At 53.7% G+C, this 23006-nt stretch overlaps 3 protein-coding genes across 12 annotated transcripts in view; 2 read left to right on the top strand and 1 right to left on the bottom strand.

Annotated features, from left to right (window-relative positions):
- The first annotated feature begins 1274 nt into the window (after window positions 1-1274).
- CARD9 (caspase recruitment domain family member 9) lies at window positions 1275-7361 on the top strand. Its single transcript, XM_040083344.2, has 12 exons — window positions 1275-1467; window positions 1818-1955; window positions 2305-2630; window positions 3032-3220; window positions 3372-3506; window positions 3776-3901; window positions 4002-4193; window positions 4749-4790; window positions 5395-5440; window positions 6141-6211; window positions 6700-6782; window positions 6957-7361. The coding sequence occupies exons 1-12, from the start codon at window positions 1284-1286 to the stop codon at window positions 7051-7053; spliced, it is 1629 nt and encodes a 542-aa protein (XP_039939278.1). The 5' UTR covers window positions 1275-1283; the 3' UTR covers window positions 7054-7361.
- Window positions 7261-9100, top strand: DNLZ (DNL-type zinc finger). The gene is made up of 4 exons (XM_040083596.1): window positions 7261-7283; window positions 7327-7672; window positions 8063-8202; window positions 8766-9100. Exons 1-4 carry the CDS (start codon window positions 7261-7263, stop codon window positions 8935-8937), a joined length of 681 nt encoding a protein of 226 aa, XP_039939530.1. The 3' UTR covers window positions 8938-9100.
- A 2991-nt stretch (window positions 9101-12091) lies between these two features.
- Window positions 12092-23006, bottom strand: part of GPSM1 (G protein signaling modulator 1) — a 64191-nt gene continuing 53276 nt past the window's right edge. For 8 of the 10 annotated variants that reach the window (XM_040083194.2, XM_058423094.1, XM_058423093.1 and 5 more), the window contains 3 exons: window positions 16287-16446; window positions 14102-14310; window positions 12092-13996 (listed from right to left, as the gene is read on the bottom strand). In XM_040083194.2, the coding sequence (XP_039939128.1) occupies window positions 13808-13996; window positions 14102-14310; window positions 16287-16446 (558 nt within the window). In that variant the 3' untranslated portion in view covers window positions 12092-13807. Of the gene's footprint in view, window positions 13997-14101; window positions 14311-16286; window positions 16447-21053; window positions 21334-21641; window positions 21735-23006 lie in introns of those variants that run through there. The other 2 variants (XM_040083211.2, XM_040083212.2) reach the window with 2 other exon arrangements.

Here is a 23006-nt window from a genome sequence, read left to right as displayed (position 1 = left end):
CACAGGCTGGAAGAATCTCTGAGCATCTCTGTCTTACTCCTAATGATGACATGGAGAAACTCTCCATAATCTTAGAAAGCAGAACAAAGGGTGGAGTGGGAAGCTAATGGGAGCATGTGTCACGCTGCCATGGCATCGGAGCCTGTGTGTTCTCCAGGCTTTTGCAAAAAACGCTCTGAGTTCTGAGTTCAGCTCCAGGGCTGTGGGAAGGGAGGGGAGGCAGGCTCAGGTCTTCTGGTGATGTTCAGCATCGTCACTGTGCTGCTCCTTTCTTGCTGCCATGGCCACAGCCTGTTGTTTGGGAATCATGGGTGATGTTCCTTGCTTTGCCAAAACTTGGTTCCCTTTCCCTTTCTTGTCATAATTATGCTGGAAGCTTGAGGACATCCAAAATTAGAGGCATCAATATAGAATTCATCCTTTTCAGCTGAGAGCGAGTTCTTGCTGCCACCTGTATTCCTGCAGAAAGACGTTAACAGCTGGAAAGCCTTTGAAGAGCCTCTTCTAATTTTGTGGCTTGTTTTGCCCCCTGAAATCAGCTGCACACACCTATGGCTGTGACTTTCATTCTTTTTAGTCTTTCTCACCTCTGCACAAGGAAGTTTTCTGGACCCCCAGCAGGCACTTCAGTGGGACAAATTAGAAAACAAATCCAGAATTAATCTGAAATCGCTCCCTGTATGTTGCTGCTGACTCACGATGCCATTACCATCTTTCTCCTCCTCCATCACCCATTCTGGCTTCCCCTTTTTTACTTTATCTCTCTTTTCCTTCCCTTTCCCGTCTCAGGGTATAGCTGAGTAGTTTCCCCTTTTTTCTCGAACCAGTTTTGTTCCTGGAATTATCTTTTCTCTCGTCAGAATACAGAGGGAGGCTGCACCCAGACAGGTTTTCTCAGAGCCAGGACACAGGAGGAGAATCGAGGAAGCTTTTGTGACTGCAGAGGCAAAGGTTGGTGATACAGAATGGCTGATATTAACAGGGAATAAAAGTTTATTTTACAGCTCTGAGGTAGTGTCAGCTCCTGTGGGTGTTAGACTTGGTGTCTGTGCGGTCAGACAAGAGCACAGGGATCTCACATGCTGGGAGGTGGAGAAGGAAGAGTGAACTGCTCGTAAAGCAGAGGCAACAGCTAATTAAAACACTTCTGCATTCTCAGTCTGCGACATCCTTGGTTTCACCACCACCGCTCTGAGAGGCTCAGGGGCTGCTTGTTTGGGTTTTTTTGGTGTTGTTTTTTCCAGACAGGACAAGGCTGCTCACTGATTCCCCTCACCGCTGACATGCTGGAAGAGGATAATGATGAGATCTGCTGGAATAACCTGGAGAACTTCCGTGTGAAGCTGATCTCAGTGATTGACCCTTCCCGGATCACCCCTTACCTGCGCCAGTGCAAAGTGCTCAGCCCTGATGATGAGGAGCAGGTTCTCAACGACCCCAGCCTGGTCATGCGCAAGCGGAAGGCAGGTGGGAGCACTTCCAAATACTTTTGTGGGGTTTCCAGGCCATTGGTTTGGGATTGTCTGGGGAGTTGGACACTGGGAGGACTGCCCAGGAAGGTGCTGGTGTCACCCTCCCTGGAGGTGTTTAAACAAAGCCTGGATGCGGCACTTGTTGGTGCCATGGTCTGGTTGAACAAAGTGGTTCAGTCATAGGATGGAGTTAATGATCCCAGGGGTCTTTTTCCAACCTCACTTATTCTGTGATTGGATCCCAGGGATTTTTGTATGTGGAAGAAGTGCAGCCATTTTTTCTTGTGTTTCAAACAGGTAAAGAGGGAAATAACTGAACAGAATATCCTGTTGCCATGATTTCAGGTGTTCTCCTGGACATTCTTCAGCGGACGGGACACAAGGGCTTTGAGGCGTTTATGGAGAGTCTGGAGCTTTATTATCCCCAGCTGTATAAGAAAATAACTGGCAAAGAGCCCAGCAGGGTATTCTCTATGATTATAGGTAATGTTTGTGTTCTCAACAACAGCTCTTCCTTTGGCGCTGCTGAGCAGAGTCAGGAGCATTCCCTGCCTTGCTCCATGTGTGCCATGGAAGGGCTCTGGGAAGAACAGCCCTGGTGTCACAGGCTGGACTGGGGAGGGGGAGGAGGAAGCAGGATGAATTCTTCCTTCTGCCTGTTGTGTCAGTGGCTCTGTGATGCAGGAAGGCACAGAGCAGAGAGGCACAGCGGGGATAATTTGATCCCCACACATCCCCAGGGTTGGCTGCAGTGATATGGAGGGGAAGCCGAGCTCTGGGTGTGCCTGGCAGCAGCCAGGACAGCAGAGAGTGACCCGTGCCCCCCAAACAGACACGGCTGGAGAGTCTGGCCTGAGCCAGGTGCTGATGAACGAGATCACGAAGCTGCAGAGCGCGGTGCAGGAGGAGCGGCGCAAGGCGCAGGAGCTCACGGTGTGGCTGCACTCCAAGGAGGACACCCTCAGGGAGATGTGGGTCAGGGACAGCCTGCTCCGCAAGCACCAGGAGCGCGCCCAGAGGATGAAGGAGGAGAGGGACAGCCTGAGCAAGGAGCTGCGCAAGTGCAAGGACGAGAACTACAACCTGGCCCTCAACTACGCCAAGCTGAGCGAGGAGAAGAGCGCGGCCCTCATGAAGAACAGGGATTTGCTGCTGGAGGTCAGTCGCAGTTTCTCCAGCTTCCCCCTCTTACGTGAGCCTGGAAGGCTGGGCTGAGCACCTTGTGTTTGCCAAGGATGCTGCAGTCCAGCATGAAGCACTGAGCATCTTCTCTAGCACGTGTCTTTGTGGTCCCTAGCTCAGCCCTGCAGGCCTGTATTTTACAAGCTGAGCTGTGAATGGTGACCAGCCTTTCCCTCACTCAAGGCTGCTCTCACAAAGGCAGCACAGGAACATGCACCTGTTAGCACACAGGAAGGACTCTGGTCCCCAGAGCACGAAACTTTCTGAGGAAAACAAGGCTGGGGAGAAATTTTCCCTGTATTTGGCTGGGGAACAGAGAACTGTTTTCTGACCAGAGCCTTCTCCTTGCCTCTGCTGAGCTCTGAACCTTCTCGTAGATCGATCAGCTGAAGCACAGCCTCATGAAGGCTGAGGACGACTGCAAGCTGGAGAGGAAGCACACAATGAAGCTGAAACACGCCATAGAGCAGCGCCCCAGCCACGAGGTGGTGTGGGAGATCCAGCAGGAGAAGGAGCTGCTCTTGGCCAAGAACCAGGAGCTGGAAAACACTCTCCAGGTTGGTGGGGTGGTTGACTCGAGGGATTACTTGTAGCAGCCAGTGAAGATTGTGGGGGTCGGCTGTTGCCCAAAGAGCCCTGAGGGGAGAGAACTGATATGGAGTTAGATCGTGGCCCTGTCTCACTTCTTCCTTTGTCCCGCAGGTTGCCAGGGAGCAGAACTGCGAGAAGAGCCTCTTCAAGGAAACTCTGGAGAACGACTGCAGCCAGACCGTGGAAGAACGCCGGGAGCTGGTGAACACCATTTACAGCCTGCGCAAGGAGCTGCGCCGAGCCAAGGTGCTCCAAGACAAAGTAGGTGCTGCTGTTCAAGTTCCTGCTGAGGATCGTGGATAACACGGGCAGGTGAAACACCTGTGGCCTGTGGAGCAGAGCAGCTGCTCATGAGTAATCCCTGCTGCTCCAACTGTAGTACCTGTGTTTCAGCACTCTGTGTGTGGCAGGCGACAGCTCAGACACCCCATGGAGCTCTGGCCGGAGCAATCTGTGGCACCGAGCGCGAGTGGGGACAGTCTGGCTCAGTCTCTGCCCACAAGCAGATGCTTTTGACCTTGTCTCAGCAGTTTGCAGAGGAAAAGGAGATGCTGGAGCTACAGTGCACATCTCTGAGGAAGGACTCCCAGATGTACAAAAAACGGATTGAAGCTGTTCTGCAGCAGATGGAGGAAGTGGCTTCGGAGAGAGACCAGGTGATAAAATATTCCTGACTGCTTATCAATGCTTTTTGGGCAGACAGTGCCAGCCTGCCTGTGCTGGTGTGTGACTGCCACGTGCTGTCCCTCTGCACAGGCCCTCCTGACCCGAGAGCAGTTCCACGTGCAGTATTCCAAGAACCTGGTGGAGAGAGACGCCTACCGCAAGCAGATCCGGGAGCTGGGGGAGAGATGTGACGACATGCAGCTGCAGCTCTTCCAGAAGGAGAGTCAGCTCCTGGCCACTGAGGCCAAGCTGAAAAGGCTGCAGCTGGAGCTGCCCACGCCGGTATAACTCTCCTCCCCCTGATGGGATTGGGAAGCTGAGGATGGGGTCAGACCCTGGCTGTTCCCAGGCCTTTGCACCTGAGCAGCTCCAGCTCATCGGGCAGTGAACACCCTCCTGAGCCACCATCAAAATGAATTAAAGCCATTGCCGTGCAAATGCTGAGTTTAGAAAATGAAAGATGTGATGGTTCCTATAACCTCACCCTGGTTTCAGGCATGGAGAAGCTGGACAGATGCAAGCTCAGGCCACCTGTGTTTGTGTTTGGAGCATTTCCAAAGGTGATGAGGGGCTCCTCAACCACCAAAAAGTGACTCTATTTAGAGACTGGGTGTGAGCCATTAGGATGAAATGGGGAGCTAAGTTTTCTGGAACTAAATTAGATATATTTTAATTAATACGGCATCTTGTGTAATTTCTTGAGTGGCCAGACAGGAGTGCAGGAGGCAGCAAGTCCACACGTCTGTGTTTTCTGCAGCTCTAAGTCTCCTGTATGTTCTCTTGCTGTCACTTCCTTGCTTATGAGGAATGATTAATCTTATACTGGTTTTGTTTCAGACCTCTGACCTGGATGACTCCTCCTCCAGAGATTCCCAGGAAGTGAGTAGTGTGACTTGTTTACCTTTCACTTTCCTCTGGGATAGTTTCATGTTCTTCTGTCCTCAGTTCCCCAAGTATCAGCCATTTTTCAATGACTCAAGCTCATGTCAGTGATATCAAAAAGTCCAGAGGCAGCAAGACAGTGACAGAATTTCCCTGTGTACTGAAGTTCTAAGTGTAGGACACAGTTATGGCATTAGTCAGCAAGATTTGTTGAGTCTAAGCAAATAGATGGAATTGAATTATTTTGAATTGCTTTTGTTTCTCTTGTGTGAGAACAGGCAAAAATAAGTCTTACCCTGGAGCCCTCTGTAGTAAAGAGTTTCACTTAGTTCGTATCTTCAGTGAGGAAGTGATTGTCACATTGTCCGGAGGCCAAAAGTATAAATGTGGCCAAAGGAAGCTGGATCTATTCATGGAGGATAAATCCATGAGCAAATCTGGAACTCCTGGCTCAGTCTGCTGCTTGCTGGCAGCAACAGGGAGAGAGAGGTTGATTCTAGCATGTCCTGGATATGATATGATATGATATTAATTTTCCTTTATCTGTTCCTACAGAAGGAGGGACAGTTCTGATGTTCTTGCTCTGTTTTCTGCCCCACAGCTTGTTCTTCACAGTCACCTGGATGAAGACACACAGACAGCTAAAAGTAAGGGGAAAACCCTGAGTTCTGGAGAGGATGGTCCATTCTGTTCTACTCTCAAAAGATCTAAAATTATCTTTTCATCTAAAATAAATCTTTTGATCCCAAAAGATCTAAACGATCTTTTCATTCATTGGGATGAGAAATTTTTCACTAAAATTAAATAGCACTGATCCAAAAAGGTTTTTATTATTATTATTCCACCCTGCTCAGTTCAAAAATATGTATTGTAACACCTGGTCACCACAGAAGGAGTTTCACCAAAGTAGAGTCTGGTGTGAAGCGCCGTGATATTCACAGCCTGGAGAGCAGAGACAAATGATGGATAAAATAATGATTAACACATTTCTCACAGCGGCTTCTGACATTAATATTATTTTAAAGCAATGAGCAGAGGAACTTCTTGGCAAAGGTTTGTTTTGCTCCTGATTACATTGGAAGTAGAAAGCTCTGTCTCTTTCTGAGTGTGGTGGAGAACTCCACCATTGTGGGCAAGATTCAGGTCTCAATTAAAATGAGAAGTGACTTGGGATTGCTCACAGGATGGAACTCTGAGTGCTTTGGGCTTGGTTTCACTTCTGCTGTGGACTCTGTGCAGCTACATCACAGCTCTTCTGTTGGAAGAACTGCTGGAGGGAGAAGTTACTTTGCAATGGCAACTCTTGACGAAAGCTGTGATTTCTTTTTTTTTTTTTTTGTCTATCAGAAGATTGCCTGGAAGTACAAAACCAGGAACTCAGCCCTCGAGAGAGTCATCTGCCCCCAAAATCATCAAGTGTAAGAGAATCTTTGTGGGCTCTTCTTTACTATGACTGGGGTTTGTGATCTTTAATATTCTCATTAATGATGGATTTATCAGCCTGAATAAGCATGTCCAGAGCTCCTGCTTTTCCAAACTATGAGCACTTAGTGCAGTAACCACTCTCCAAAAAGGGTGAGCTCTGAGCAGCAAAACATTTACAGTGGACATTTCTCCATCTGTGCATAAAAACTACTTCTAATTATGTTCTGCCCTTCATCTCTGGGCAGGGATATTTCCCAGTGTAATTGTCTGCAGAATTACTGTTGGTGCAGAAATCAGACTTTCAGAATTACAGATGTTGAGGGAATAAATGTAGTAAAACTGTGTGGAACAGAAGCATTACCATCCTGCACACACAGTAAAGAACCTGCTGGTATTTGACGCTGCAGATGCAGGAAGCAACCTGGCGTTAACACTAATCAAGATTAAATTTTTTTTTTTTCTTTCTTTTTTCCATTTCAAGCAGCGTGGCTTGGCCTTGGCCAACGAGGAACTGGCAGAAAAGGAGAGGAGGAGGATGAAGGACTGCTTTGAGCGTTACCAAAGGTCTGGGCTGCAGTAAGCGGGGCTAACCTGGAAATATTCACGATTCGTATTTCCTTGATTCATGGAGGGCATAAAATGAACCACAAAGGGGACTGATGCACGCTTAACAGTACGAAATGCTGCTTGTTTGCAGAAAACACCTTCTAAAAGTGGTATGTCTGGTCTCGTTTTCAGAAAAAGAGCAATGAGAAGGGTGCCCAAAGGCAGGCACCACGAGGTGGATTGGGAGAACACCTCCGGCAGCGACAACACCGACACCGAGGGCTCCTGAGAGAGGGACAACACCAAAGTCACTTGGAAAGGGACAGCACCGGCACCAAAAGCTCCTCAGGAGCCAGTCTCTGAGGGAAACACCAGCTTGTATAGCGTGGCTGTGCCTCTCAATTTCACTCACAACGGACTGCCCAAAAAAAGCATTTCTGAAAAGCTCTAGAGTGACACCGTCGTGTGGCTCTGACTGCCCCCTCGGTTAATAAACATGTTTAAATATCTGCGTGTGAGGCAGGGCCGGGCTGCCCTCCTGCTTAATTACGGGTTAACGAAGGGCATCGCCCGACCCCCTCACGGCCGCTGCCCGCACCCAAGATGGCGGCGGCTGCCTCAGGGCCCGCCCCTCGCGCATGCGCGGTGCCATGCAGCGCGCGCTGAGGGCGCTGCTCCGGCCGCCGCCGCCATGGCGGCCCCGCCGCCCCCCCCCCGGCCTGAGGGGCCCGGCCCGCAGCGCCCCGGCTCCTCTCTGCGGTTCTGCCCGCCCGCTCTGCATCGTCCCGGGACAGCCCCGGGGCCCGGCCTGCACCGTCCGAGGACAGCTCTGGGGCCCGGCCCGCCCGCTCTGCACCGCCGCCGGGCCGCCGGCGGCCACGCATTATCGCCTGGTGTACACCTGCAAGGTGGGCGTGGGGCAGGGGGGGCTCCTGGTGTAGCTGTTTTCTTGGTTGTAAACTTGCAAAGATTAATTCAGAGTGGAAGAGTCCTCTGGAGGTTTCAAGTCCAAGCTCCGTGTTGGGAAAAGGATGTTTGGGGTCTTGTGAGTATCTCTTAAGGATGGAGATCCCACAACCTCTGTGGATCCTCATTAGGGAGCCACGGAAAGCAGTAAAATCTCTCTCAGCCTTTGTGTCTCGGCTGAATTCGCGACATCGTAACATGATGGAGCCGACTTGGGATAGTTAGAGGTGAGGGACGGAAGACGCTTTTAATAGCAAAAGTTTTGGTTTTTTTCTCTTAGAAGTCCCAGGAGCTGCAGTTACCGTGCTCTGAAAATCCGCTTTGTTTTTCAGGTGTGCCAGACCCGCTCAGCCAAATCCATCTCTAAGGCCGCCTACCACCGAGGGGTGGTGATCGTGACATGTCCCGGCTGCGGGAACCATCATGTCATCGCCGATAACCTGGGCTGGTTCTCTGATCTGGAAGGAAAGAGGTGAGTGTGCCAGGATCCTTCTCACACCCTGCACTTCCTGAGCTGATACCTTGTTTCAGTGATTTTTTTTTTTTTTTTTTTTTTATGTGGCTCATACCAAAAGCAAAGTTTCATCCGGTTAGTTAAAGCACACAGACTGCATTTTTACTACGACTTGACTGTCGCTGTCTAGGATCCAAATAAATTGGTGTGAAACTGCAGCAGAAGCTGTGTGATACACAGGGATCCTTAGTGGTGCCAGCAGGTGATTTGCTTGTTCCCCTCAGGCTTTATCACTTCACTGCTGGGTTTCCTTGGATGTTTCAAGTGTGTAGATTGATCTGCTGTGGAATTCCAATGATTTCTAACTTCCTTTAAAAGCTTCTGTTTAGCTGTAATTGCTAAATTATTGATCCTAGCAGATGAAAGTAGTCCCAGAAGGTTTGGGTGGTTTTCTGTGGTTAATTTTGAGTGGTTTTCATGGTGATGCACCTGTGATTCCCTGCGTAGTTTGAGTCCTGAGTGTCAGAGCCTGTGTGGGCCTTTGCCCTGGTGTCACTGTTGATTCTCAAATCCCTGTCCAGGAATATCGAGGAGATCCTGGCAGCCAAAGGGGAGAAGGTGAGACGTGTGGCTGGTGAGGAAGCCCTGGAGCTGCTGCTGGAAAGCTCGGCAGAGCCCGGGCCCCAAGGTCAGCTGGCAGAGGGGGACAGCGGGGAAGCCCCCGCAGATCCTGGCAGCAAGGGACACACCTGACACGAGGGACTGTGGGACACATGTGACACGTGAGGCTGTGGCACGTTGGACCGACCTGCAGCGTGGGATTTGGATCATTCTGCTTGTGGCAAGAGACTCTTCACCTTCACTCCCTGATTTCAACTGTCTGTTTTTAAAATAAACTCGGGTGTTGGGTTTTCTCTGTTGTGTTTTTCTCTCTCTTTGCCTTGTGTAATTTTGCTTTTGATCAAGCTGCTGTTTTTAGAGATGGTGTTGGTATTTTTCCTGGTACTCATTTTTGCTGACTTTCAGGCAATTTTCAGTGTCCCAACAATATCCTGTGCCTGGCTTTGTTCCCTGTTGAGAAGGCAGCCAGAAATTCTTTGTCTGTGTGTGTTTGACCTAGTGAGGTGCAGCTGGAGCTGGAGGTTTTAGGGATGCTCAGGTGTGGCAACTGAGGAGAGCGGGCAATTGATACCACCTGAGGAGATGGGTCCCAAAATTATAAAGCCAAAATGACACTGCAGGAGGGTCAGATCACCTGCTTTTAATGCAGTCAAGTGCTGCTTTTATCTGTTCTTTTGACATCTCCCAGAGTTTTGTTTCTGTGCCCCTCATGTCAGGGCTGAAAGGTTTGTATTTTGATCCCACTTGAGCTCCAGCATGGGGGTTTTACAATTCCTTGTGGGTGTGAAGGCAAAATTAATAGTTGTGGAGAGAAGTAGAGGACCTGGAAAGTTGTCTTGGCAGATATTGAGGGGCTTATTAGTGCTACAGCAGTATGTCAAGATTAGTTAGAAATTTAAAAGGTAATAAATGACAGATGTAGGAGTGTGTCAGCACGCAGCTCTCGGGTGGATCAGGCACTGAGGTGTTCACGTTGTGCTTTGTTAGGGCTTGTTTCCTCTGCACAGTGGAATAGCTGCTTTCTTAGGGTTTTGAGGTTGCAATCAAAGACTAATTCTGTTTGGGAGAGCCTTCTGGAAGATTCCATTTCAATCTGCTTGTCAGAGGAGGATACTCAGGATCTTGTGAATATGTCTAAGGGTGGAGGTCCCACAACCTCTATGGATCCCCCTCATCACTGAGCCATATAAAGCAGTAAAACCTCTCTCAGCCTTTGTGTCTTGGGCTGAACAAACCCAGTTCTCTCAGCCAGGCATCTCCAGGTGCTTTTGGTGTGTCATCAGCCAAGGCTTCAATGAGGGCATTAATGAGTTTTCTTCATCTAGAGTGCTGATAACAATTTTATTTGTGGTGCATTGTGTGTTGGGTCAGAGCACCAGGAAAGCTGTCATGATCCTGTGTGTGTGTGTCAGGGCAGGGTGATGAAACAGGGGCAGGAGCTTCATCAGCCAGCTCATGTGTTCAGATCCTGCTGAGATGCAGCTCTCCCTGAAACAGCCAGCTGCTGCAGTGACCCAGGATTGGCAAACTGGATCTTGCATCTCAGAGCACTGCTGTGTTCTCCCCCTCAGCTGGGCTGCTGGCACCTATTAGCACTGCTGGAAAAGTGTTTGCTTTATTACCTTTAATCTGAAAATCAGCATTCTGCTTCCATGCTGCTGACACCTTTGATGGGGTAGAACAGAGCAGCTGTTGCAGGATCCGTGTTGCCTTGGAAACAACTAATTTACAATCTGGCTTTTTTATACTGTTTTCTTTACCTTTCTTACCTGTTACTGTATCCCAGCTACAGGAAGGTGGTGCCAATTTTTGCTGTTTTATAGTAGAAAATGTAGCAAAATCTATATTGGCTGTTCCTAGATTTTAGTGTTTCCTTGTCCCAATGCCCTCTGTCACCAGGTGCTCTTTGGGGGGCAGGACAGAGACAGGTCCTTGTGCCCTGGGGCTGCCTCTGCAGCTCTGAGCATGGAGGGTGGCAGTTCTTGCTGCTGCTAGAGATTGCAGATGAAAAACCCGATTTTTTTTTTTTTTTGCTCCCTTTTGAGGCTGTTTTTTCTGAAAAATGTTGTGTCATGGGGCAGCAGGTTTGCTCTGGGAAGGGGACGCAGGTAAGCACACGGGCTTGCTTTAGCCAAAGGCAGGGAGTGAGGGGACTCAGCCTTTCTCCTGAGTGCCTTTCTCCAGGCCTGACATCAGCCCTGTCTGGCGACTGTGTCGGTAGGGCAGGATCTCTCGTGTTTCTGCTGGATTTTTAGGCTTCTTCATCAAGAGGACCTTTCCTGCACTGGGGCCAGGGCTGCCCCCAGTAACTCACTCTCAGCAGCAGCAGCAATCCCGCGGCTCTCCAGCGGATGTCAGCATCACAGAGCTCTTCCCGACGTGCGAACCAGCCTGGCAGCGTGGGAGACAGGAGGACGCAGCACAGCCGCTGCCACTGCAGGCTGCTCTGGAGACTCAGTGGCAGCCAATGCCCTCTGCTCACAGGAGCTCAGAAGGAGCCTGTGCCGCTCAGGAGGGAGGGACAGGAGGTGAGACACCATCACTCACTCCCAGGGATCCCCTGCTCCTGGGAAGCTGAGTCTCTGCACACCCGAGGGCATGGTTCTGTCCCCAGGTCACACAGAGAGCTGCTGTGCCCAGGCACACAGAGGTGTGAGAACACCTGATGGGAACAAGCTGGGGGCTCTTTATTAATCTTTGATCAGAGCTGGCAGTGGCCAGCACAAATGAGCCAGGCACGGGAAGCCCAGCTGGGACTTGGCTTTATCCTTACAGGGCTCAGGATCCAAACTGCTGCTCCCAGGCCGCCTTCCAGCCCAGTCCTGCTCCTGGCTGCTGTGCTGGTGCCAGGGCTGTGCCCAGCACTCCCTGCCCTTGTCCCCTGGCTCTGGGGAACAACCCCGCTTTGGGTCAGGCGCCGGGGCGGCACCGAGACCGGGCAGAGCCAGGCAGGGCCTGAGAGGAACAGCTCAGTCTCTCCTTTGCCTTTTCTCAGCCATGCAGGGCTGCTCTGTCTGCCCTGTTGTCCTGGAAACTTCTGTTCAGGGAACGCTCAGGGCTTTGTGCCTTCCCTCCACAGCCACATCCACAGCTGGCAGAGCTGGGATGGTGGTGGCTGCCAACACCCGTGTGCTCCTAGTGTAAAGTGATGTGGAGGTGGGTGCACAATGCTTTTCTTAGCACAGGTGGTGGTCTCTGTTACCAGAGACTCCTATTCACCCCCATCCCTGTTCCAAAGGATTAGCCCTGCTGGCAGCCAGGAAATAATGGAAATGAGTATTTGCACTGAAGCTTAGACACAAATATTTATTAAGCACAATTCCCCCCACCCCTTCCCCTTGAGCTGTATTCATTTCTAATATATTAATCCATTTGGCAGATTATTTTTTTAGAAAAAAACACAAGTACCTGTGGGTTGGAAAGTCCCCATTAAAATGACATTAGCAAATGCACATGTAAAAAATAAATAAGCTCATACATTCAAGTATATGGCAAATAATACCTCTGAAAGCTTAATGGTCAGGTTCCAGTTCACCACCTGGCTAAGAGCTGCACAGGCCTGAGCCTGCAGCTGGTCAGGTCATCATCATCATCAATGTTTTCCTCTTTTACAAATGCCAGCTTGGCTGGTAGGTAGGGGACGGGCAGCTCCTCCTCTCCCCTCTCCAGAGCTCTGCCCAGCCTCGGCCAAGCAGCAGGTGAGTGCTCCCAGGTGGCAGGTAAACGGCAGCTACCACTCCACATGGTCAGTGCAGGCAGGGTAAATGCCCCATGAGCAGCATCACTGGTGTGAAAATATCTCCCTGCTGGATGGGAATGTTTCCGTCAAACACGTTTCGAATCGAAAGTGCTGATTTATTCTTTGCTTCGGCACAACTTGGCGCTGGAGTTTCTGAAGTCCAGCATAGGCTGTGGTCACGTAAAGGAAAAATACTTCACCTCCTCAAGGCAGGTCTCTGCTCCCCTCCTCCAGCTTTTCCAGCTGGTCCAAAAGGGGTAAGAATGACAGTAAATGTGAGTTCCCAGCCATCCCCCCCAGGCTGGGACTCTCCTGAGGTGCCAGGGCCTCACCGGGAGCAGCTCAGTGCTGGTCTGGGGAGAAACAAGAGAAGGGAAGGGCCTTTGGCCCGTGCTGCTGTTGGACACGGAAGGAAGGAGGCAGGAGCCATGGGCAGAAAGCTTTGCTGGCTGTTGAAGCAGGGCCCTGTCACACACAGGTTCTGTCCTGGCCACCCTCACATTGGCTCAGTGGCACCAGGAGCTGTCCCTGGCTGCCGTGGGCTGAACACGGGGGGCAGAGACCTCTTTCCTCCTTCCCCCTGCACAGGAACAGCTCCTGCCATGGGGCTGCAGTGGGCTCCAGAGGTAACGAATCCCACTAAAGCTCAGGCTGAGCCAGGCTTTGCCCCTGCAGGGCTGCGGCTGGAAGCAGAGAATGTCCAGGGCTCTCCAGAGAGTCCTCAGCAAACCTAAAATACACTCAGGTGTGTGAGACTGCGATGCAGCTGGGGTGGAGAAAGGTTTAAAGGACTTGGGCTCTTTTTCTCCTGCAGAAGGAACAAAGCTGAACAAGATGTTCCAGAGAAGGATCCAGAACCATTTGTGTCAGGGAAGACAGGAGGAATTCAAAATGGAAAAGGTGTTCTTCCTTTTCCCTGTTTAAATAAAAATGTTGTGGAAATAAAAGACATCAAGGCTGGAGTTAACCAGCCCCTGTGGGCTCCTCCAGGTTCCTGGGGTTTTAGGTGATCAGCAAGGGGCTGCTAAAGTCTTCCAGGTGCTGTGCCCAGTGTTACAGTAGCCCAGTGTCCTAAAAAACCCTCCTTATTTAAAAATTGTCCCCATCCGTTGGGCTCTCCCCTAGGAGCACGATGGACGTGCAGCTCCCTGGACAAGACTGGGAGCACAGGAGCACTCGGGCATGAAACCACCTACTCTGTTTTTTCCTTTTTAAAAAACAAAATAAAGCTGAAACAACCCCCCCCAGACCAAAGCCCAGTTCTTAGCTGGAACCAGGTCTCTGCTGCTCCTCCTCGGCCTCCTCCTGGGCCGAGGCCAAATCCACACGCTGCTCGTCCATGCGTTTGGCCTGGACGCGCTGGATGAGGCTGAAAAAGTCTTCGTCAGGCATGGTGGGGCCACGGGGGATGGAGTCTGGGGGGGCACAGCGCTGGTCATCGATCCTGGAGGACTGCAGGGGAGAGAGAGGGGCGTTAGGGCAGGGCCAGGACAGCCCTGGCATGGAGCAAGGGGCTGGAGCAGAGGTGTCAGAGCTCCCCCAGCCCTGTGCCCGTACCTGACACTTCATGAGCATGTTGAAGAACTCGTCCCCGGGCTCCTGGGCGTCCCCCTCCACGCGCAGGTGGCCCAGGTTGTTGTGGGTTATCCGCAGGCCGGGCAGGTTGCCCACGTTGGCACGTTGGTCATCCAGGCGCCTGCTCTGGGAGCTGGCAATGAGGTCGAAGAACTCCTCTGTCTGCGGAGACGCCATCAGGGTGGATTGTGCTGGGGGAGTGGAGCACACGGCAGGGTCAGCGCCCTGCCTGCCCTGCAGAGCCCAAATCCCCCTCCCCAAACTCCACCCTACACAACCCACAGGCAGCAGCAGGGGAATCGGGCGCCTTGATCAAACAGAACCTCACACACCCACGTTGCACGGCTGGGTCCCCTGCGGGGCTCAGCCAGCTCCTGGAGGCCACCAAAGGTGCCACCTCAGCCCAGGAGATCCAGTGCCCCCAGGCTGAACCACTGCCTGTGTGCCATCCCTGCCGCTTCCACTCTGTTTTCCACCTGGACCAAGAGGCACGGGCCCAGCTGGGCAATCACAGGTGAGCACAGAGTTCTGATGGCCCCTGTGGCTGTGACAGGCACCCACACAGTGCCAACAGCTGGGAATAATTACAGACAGGCCATCAGCAAATTGCAGACAGGCCTGGTTGAGCCTCTCACCTGGCAGCACTTATCCAGACCCTCAAGAAACTAGTGCATGTCATCTATCCAGCACTGACCCTTTGGAAATTCCTCTGGGCAGCGCTCCCTGGAAAGAGCCTGTTGGCTCCTGCAGCTGCTGGGTAGAGAAAGGCTCCCAAACAACAGACACTGCACTCGGACAGGCACCAGCAAAGGAAAACTGAAAAATCCAGCCCAAGTGGTGTTCGTTTCCCTGAGCACAAAGCACTGGAGCAGAGCCCGCTCCGAGCCTCCCGACACGAGTCCTTAGAGCCCCAGCTCATGGAGCTGCAGAAACACAAGAAAATCTCAGTGCTGACGCAGGGATGAGTTTCCTCCCCATCAGCTCACAAAGAATCCTCAAAAATAACACGTCCAAAAGGCTCAGAGCCCAAATGAGCCGAACAGAACGTGGGGCTGCTCGTGCATTCTTTATAAAGCTCCACATTTTCAACCCCGTCTCCTAAATTACACAGCTGTTGCAGCCAAATGCACTTGTGTGTCAGAAATGCATCTCTTGACAAAGCGATGCTCATTTCCACCTTATTTTCAGATGATAAAGACCCTCTCACCTCACAGCCAACCTGCCTTCCTGGCACAGCCCGACCTTCTCTGCTTCAGCCCCTGCCCTGGCACATGCTCCTTGTGCTGCAGCTCTGGGAGCAGTGGCAGGGGCGTCCTCTCCCATTGGCACTCCGTATTCACTTGGAAACTGACGATGAACAAATCCATCAGGTTAAATAACTGGTTTGAGCCCTTTGTGCTGGTGATTAAGCGTGTGAGGCTGATCCGTGCATTTTGGAGCTTCTCCCTAGCTTGGGTTAAACAAAGGGCCTGAACACTGAAAAAGCCACGAAACCCAAGTGCAAACACAGCCCTGCCTGCCCTATTTGTCAGGCGCCTTCCTCAATTTATTCGTGTCCTTCCTAGGGCTGAGTTGTTTGCCTGAGCAGCTTCCCACTGTTTATCCATCCTTCTGGCTCCTCTGTCCTCACACAACACCTATCACCACCGCATCCAAGAACAGTACAAAATCCAGAAGTTTTTCCTCCATGGCAACGCTATTACAAAAACTGGCAATATTTTTAACTTGCCTGAGAAAGCCTGACCTGGCCCCCGCACGTCCCAGACCCCAGGTTCTCACAAAGCTCCCTCAACAATGACCAACATCATTTTCCTTCTGGAGCTACTAGAAAAGTCCTTGTGCCAAACCTCCTTGTTCAGAATCCAAGACCTAAAGACCCGCACTGAAAAAATCCAACTGCACGTTGCATTTCTCTCGTTAATTTACTCTGCAAACCTTAGCTCACATGCTCCAGCCTTTCCCTCGGCAACCATTTACACAAGAATGTGGTTTTTTTCCCTCCCTTAAATACTGACAAAGAGATTTAGCCGAGGAACTGCTAAAGTTCAGAGAGCTGAGGCTCAGGGAAAACATCACGGGATGCACGGCAAACCACAACAGCTGGGCACGCCGCGGGAGCAGCGTCACTCCCACAGGAACGGGGACTCGGGAACGCATCGGTGCTCACATATCCGCTCTCCCAGGGCAGGGACCCGCGTGGCAGCTGCCTCCGCAGCCTCGGCTGGGCACTCCTCCAACGGGCAGCGCTGATCATCCATCCGGTTGCTCTGGAACTTGCTCAACAGGTCAAAGAAGCATTCCTCGTCCGAAGGGGTCCGGTTGATTTTCTGGGAAGAGAGAGGAGAGTCAGAGTCAGAACGCTCCAAACATCCAGCGCAGCCTTGGGTAGAGCCGTGCCCTCTCCAGGTCTGTTCAGGGGCTGGCTCCTGGCTGTGCCCTGGGTGTGCCAAGCCCCACAATCTGGAGCCTGCTGGGCTCCCCGGTCCCTCTGATCCCAGAGGCTCCGGGCACTGCCACAGCCCAAAGCCGAGCCCGGTGCACGGATGAGCCTCGTGCAGCTGCCGTCACTGCAGAGCAGCCAGAGGAACCTGGAGGCTGAATGGGAACGAGGGAAAAGGGGACAGCATTCACCCTGGCACTGCTCCGAGGGAGCTGCTGGCCTGGAAAGGGCTGTGCTCGGAGCAGGATGAGGGGAACCGTGCAGCCACCCCGGCAGCAGTGCTGCTCTGTGCCCAGCCAGGCTCAGCCCAAGCTCAGGGTTTGCTTTTTCCACCAGCTAAATCCAACCTTTCCAGGCCACTGCCCCTCACACCCCAACGCTTCCCCTGTGTCCTCAGGACAGCACTTGTAGCAGTCACTCAGCTGAAAATGCCACAAAATTACTGATTTTCAGGACAACAGCTCTTGCACAAGAGCCCCAAATGAGCACCTTGCACTGGACAGGGATATATTTAAGTTGTGCTGCAGGAAGCTCGCGTTGGAGGCAGCGTCTCCAAGCCACTTCCAGCAGGGAGACGGGCTGTGCGTCCTGATCTGGAGCAGACAGAGCAGCAGGGACAACAGACCCTTCCAAGGAGTCACTTGGAATGGGAGATAAAATTAGCCGGCGATAAGAGGGGCATCTGCCAGGCTTGGGGATACTCCCTACATACCGAGCTGGTCCCACCAGTTGCTGGAAAAAAATGCCACAACAGAAAGCAACAAAAACCTCTGAGAACTGGGTCTGTCTGAGCTATTTTCTAGCAAACAACAGTCTGGAAAGGGGCACTGGGTCCCTCCTGAGGGGCTGCACATTCCACCAGAGAGATGGAGAGGGCACAGCCAGACTTTCCAGAGGAGCAAGGGATTCCCTTGGCTGCTGATGAAGCCAAGTCCCCCTCCCAGCTCTGCTGGTGCCCATCTGGGCAGCCTGGGAGCCCTCCCAATCCCACCAGAGCTCTTCCCCATGGCAGCGACAGGCAAAGCCCTTCATGGGAGCCCTGCAGTGGGGAGAGACTTGTGCTGACAGGGTTAAAGCCACAAGTTGGATTGAGTAAATGAAGGAAAACAATTTTCCTGTATGCTAAGCGAAGCAGATGAGATGCACTCAGCTTCTATTTAGGGCAGCGTCAAAATTAGCAGCGGGCCAGAGAGGAACATTGGCAATGTGGGAGCTGATCAGGGAGGGGAAAAACCCCTCTCACCTCCTGCCTGCCACGTGCTGGTCCACTAATGGAGCTCCAATGGACTCTCTGAACCACCAACGGTCGCACCTCGGTAACCAAAGCCGGCTTGGGCTTGAACTGAGGGTGAGCTACATCTCTCACAGCCCTGCTATGTTGGGTTGTGTGACCCACATTTCAGGGCAGAAGAGGAAAGCGGTTCATTCACACCGAGCCTCGCTCCCGCTGTTCCACGACTGCATGGAGTAAATCAGAGCAGTCCCGGATCCAGGGAGATGTTTCAGCTTGCAGGAGCAGCCTGGCAGCGCACGGCCAGAGCCCCCAGCTCAGAGCTCCCCCTCCACAGAGACCAGATCCCCCCGCGGCACATCCTGCAGAGACCCTGCAGTTTGGGCTGTCAGGATCCTGCCCCCAATGCACCCGGCAGAGAAAAGGACGCTCTGAATGAGTAGGAAGAGCAGCCAGAGCACGGAGGTGTGGGACGGGCTCGGCTGTGTGCCACCTCCCCGTGGCACCCGAGGGGCAGGAGGTCAGTGCCCACGGGCCACGTTAGTGCTGTGCCAGCTCGGGATGGCCCACAGGCAGCCCCAGGGCACCAGGCTCCCTCCAGCCAAACCCTGCCCCAGGCATGGACCTCTCTAATTAAAATGCCCAAATATGACAAGGCACAGGAGTGCTCGGCTCCTTCCCTGCCAGGCTGCTCCCAGCCCCGAGGCAGGAGCTGCGAGGGCAGATGGAGGTGTGATCACACCCTGGGGCTGCCATCTGCTCCCGAGCTGTGCTCGCCCGGGGCCTTGGCACAGCCAGGGTCAGGAGGCTTCCCCTCAAGGGGCTGAGCAGCAGCCCTGCCACAGCTCAGCCACATCCCTGAATGGCTCCTGGGCACCAGCTCCAGTTTCCAGCCCCGAGACCACTTCTCTCCTCGTGGCCAGTGTCCCCGTCTGGCCTCATCCCCCATCCTCTGCCTCCAGCACTGCAACTGCCCAAATTCTGCCAACTGTCACCTTCCCGTGGCAGCCAGACGCTGTCACAAAGAGTAAAGCCAACCCCATCTGCACGGGGCAGAGGGACCCGGGGGCTGCTGGCACTGCAGAGATCACCCCGGGGCAGATTTGGCTGCAAACACCCCTGGCACAGGCACAGAGACACTCCCACCACACAGGGACGGGGACAAGGACAAGTGCAGAGCCTCTGCTCCTGCTCCTGACCTCGGGCAGGACAGGGATGGCACCATCCCAAGCAGGTGGAGGTCCCACTCACGGGGGTCAGAGCTTTGTTCACATTTTCTAGAGAGTGGCGGGGAGCAGGACTCCCTCTCCTCACGCAGCCCACTGGAAGGCATCCAGGCTTTTGCACACATTCCCTTGCTGGTGGAGGAACAGGCTGTGTAACCTGCCCGGGTGGATTCAGGATGTGTAAAACCACAGCCGAGGTGTTGAAAAGGCAGCAAAATGCAGCTGCAGAGAGTGACAGGCACCTGCTCTGCCACTGTCCCCTCTCCCTGCAGGCTGGGACCACCAGTTCCTCAGGAGCCCCAAGCCAAGGTCATCACAACCCATGGAGAAGCACAAATCCACCCAGTTTCCTCTCTGACAAACTCTCACACCAAATAAAACCTGTCACAGTTTTGGGCTGAGAAGGTCCTGGGCTGCCCAGCTCTGCCCCAGAGGTGCAGGACATGGAGCAGCATCTCCTGTGGAAATCCCTCAGTCTGACCACTCCAAAATGTGCAGGTGAGGTCAAGGCTGGAGCGATCCCAGGCGAGGTAAAACAAAGTCAGAACGGACTGCTGAGCCTCACCCCCCTTGGCCGTTTTCACTCGGATTCAGGAAAGCCATTAAGCAAAGGCAGAAAGCCTCACTGCAAGAACAAAACCACTTCCAGCTCCCGACACCTGAAGCTACAGCCCACAAATGTCCGGCAGGGCTTCCACCTTGGACCCGCTGCCCACTCTGCGGAGAACCATTCCCAAACACATTCCCACTGCCAAGCCTCATCCTGGGATCAGCACCCTGTCCCAACCTCTCTGTGGCACTGAGCAACCCCCAGCCAGCCCCAGCTGTGCCCCCCACTACGCCAACACCTGCTGCCAGAGATCCCCTCAACCCAACGCTCCGGTGGTGGCTTCTCCCACAGCTTCCTGCTGCCCCCGCAGCAGCTCGGGGCGCAGCTCTTCCCACAGCGCTGCTGAGCCCCGCCAAAGCCTGGCAGATCTGCTCTGGGACAGAGCCCCAGAGGTCCCCACGCACCTCTGCAGGTAATTCTGTGCTGGCCAAGTGATGGCACGGCCCTCAGCGATTCCACGGTCACCCAAACACGCGTGGAACGTTCCCTTCGAAGGGAACCAAACCGCCAAACCAAACCAAACCAAACCACAGACACCCAAGAGCCACCCAAAGGGCCAAACCTTGTCCCTCTGTCAGAGCAGCTTCTCTCACGGCTGGAGCCCCCAGTGCAGCGACTGCCTTTGGTTCCCCTCCTCTCCTCCAGGCTCAGCGTCCGGCAGACCTGACCGCGGGCAGGATCAAGGGCTCTCACTGCGGCTTTGTCCTGCCCTCCCAGGGGACAGCTGAGGGGACCTGCAGGCAGGACCCAGGGGTGGATGGACCCTGGTGGGTCTGGTACAGCAGATACAGCTCAGGAGCTGCTCCCTGAAGGTTTCTGGTGAGTGCCCAGGCCAGGGACGAGCGAGGACAGCAGCGGGTTCAGGGGTAACACAGCAGTTCTCACTGGCAGCCCCTCAGAGCGCACTGCCTCGGCATTTAAACGTGCCCACCACAATTCCACCTTGTTTCAGAACGACACAACCCGGAGATGAAGCGACCTGACCACGTCCCACAGTAACAGAGCCGGGACGGGACCCAGCAGTCAGTCCTCAGGACCAAGTTCTCCCCTGTGGACAGTCCTTGGAGACCTGTGCCCTCGCCCAAGCAGGCGCTTACCTGCCCCAGGTGTGGCAGGTACCCATTCCCACACATCTGTGCCCCCGTGCCCTGCCCTGCCTCTCCCCAGTGAGCCAGACACCGCTCCTTACCTCTATTTTCAAGGTAGCCAAGTTCCAAATCTGCAGGCAGGAGCAGGGCTGGTGCTGCTGATCACCAGCGCCGGCAGCACCGTATCCAGGGCTGGCTGTCAGTCCCCTGCACGCAGCTTTTCTTTATCCTGCACCACCCCACGCCTCACCCCGGTGAACTCACTGTGGGGGCTGCACCTCTGGCACGGCCACAACCTCAAACCCCAAAAACGTCAGGCGCTGAACTTCCCAACCTCACCTGGAGAAAGGAGCCGAGGGGGAGGTTTGCAGAGAGGCAAGCGGGGGCTGGAGGAGAGGAGTGGAAGGAAATCCCTGGCTGAAATCCACAGGAGGCGAAACGCCTGGAGAATCGCCCCTGTCCCCAGCCACCGGCTCCTCGGCTGGAGCCTCCGCTCCTCGCCAGCTCCAGAGGCAGCAGAGCTGTAAAACTCGCCGGGTCCTTGCTCAGGACGCCGCTTCCCTTTCCGTGCCAATCCCCGGGCGCTGCCGCCACGCTCCCCCCTGGGGACAGGGCTGGTGACAGACAGACACCCCGTGTCCCCAGCCTGAGCGCGGCCGGGCTCAGGGACACACCGGCCACCCTCCGCCGTCAGACACAGCACAGCCGGAGCAGCTGCGACAACGCTGATAACAAAAAGTTCACACCGGAGCTACGCGAAAACTTTAAACCCCCGAGCACACACACACACACACACGGCACATCCCGGCTTGAGCGAATCCTCCGCGTCTCCGCATCCACCTCCTCCTCCCGCTGCTCCTCCCGATCCAGGCTCTCATTTCAGAGAAAGAAGGGAACGCAAGCAACCCCCGAGTCTCCCTCACTGACCTCAGCAGCCGGCTCTTCCCCGGGCTCCGGCTCTCACATGTCCGCGGGCAGGAGCGCTGCCGGCGCTGGGTGCTCCGGCTCCCCGAGGCTGCCCCAGCCCCACCGAGCGCGGCTTGCGCGGAGCGATGAGAGGAACGGCTCCGGTGACCCGCTGGGTGCGAGCTGAGGCTTAAAGCGACACAGCCCCGCTGTCACCTCCTCCCGGAGCCGCTCCGTGCCCTGGCACGGTGTGGGGAGGGCTCCAGAGAGGGCTCCTCTCTCCCTCACCTCGCTGCCACGATCCTCCCGTTATTAGATGATGCTCTTAAACACACGGTGCAGCTACGTGAATATTTAGCTTTCCTTCCACCTCCTCACCTCCCACCCGCCACACTCACTTCACCTTAAAAATAGATCGGGATCGATTCTTCCCCAAACTACATCTGCAAACACGCCTGGGCTCCGCAGGCACAAGGCAGCAAACGCTCTGTGCACACACAGACACACTCTGAGCGTTTGGATTTAAAGCACCAAAATACTGAAGGGCCATTTTTAGCTCCTGATAGTCCTCCTGCTCCTTGTATTATTAGATATGTGTGGTTTTTTTGTCCTATTGCAAGAGCCGAGGCTGCTCAGCCATAAGCATCTCTTGATTTAAATGTAACGCTGCTCGACAGAGGGAAATTTCTAATTGCAACAGGGTTTTAAGCGGGGAGAGATGGAAATGCCACGCAGCAGCCAGAGAGCTGTTCTTACCCCACGTTTGTGCAATGGGAATTACTGGCAGTGAAATGGGGTGCTGGGAAGAAAAGCACTTTTCCAAAGGGGCAAAGTGGGGATGGAGCCCCACTGGCACTCTCTGTCCACACTTGTCCTTCATTCCCATTTAACACTGCAAAAGTAGGAAATCGCTTTAAGCTGAGCAAAAAATGCAGCTTTGGGAAACTGCCCGTGCTATTCCACACCAGTAAATTAATTTCCAGGAGTCACACAGTAATTTCCAGGGAAAGATGGAAACTGTGTGGGACCTGAGACCAGGACTCCCGACTCGGTACCTGGCTGTGAATGAAAAGGAAAAGAAAGGTTGAGGGAGGGCAGGGCACAGCCACAGCTCCCGTGAGCTCAGCGCTGGTGCTGCAGCCCCCTTCCCACTGGGGCTGACATCAGGGGATCCCACGGATTGAGAGGGGCCGCAGGGGAATGATCCAGGATGGGAACTCTGCCCCTGACCTGAAGAGCTGAGCCGCTTTTGGAGAGCCCTGAAAGGGGGAATCAGCGGCTGGCACAGGGGGAAATGCAGAAAATTGGGTGTAACAGAGGCACAGAGCACACACGCAGGAGGTCGGCGCTTGGAACAACAGGAGGAAATGACATTTTCCCTCCGAG

This window comes from Hirundo rustica, chromosome 20 (assembly GCF_015227805.2).
Source record: "Hirundo rustica isolate bHirRus1 chromosome 20, bHirRus1.pri.v3, whole genome shotgun sequence".
Taxonomy (NCBI): Eukaryota; Metazoa; Chordata; class Aves; order Passeriformes; family Hirundinidae; genus Hirundo; species Hirundo rustica.
The sequence above is the reverse complement of the archived record's forward strand: the minus strand, read 5'-3'. Positions and strand labels throughout refer to the sequence as shown.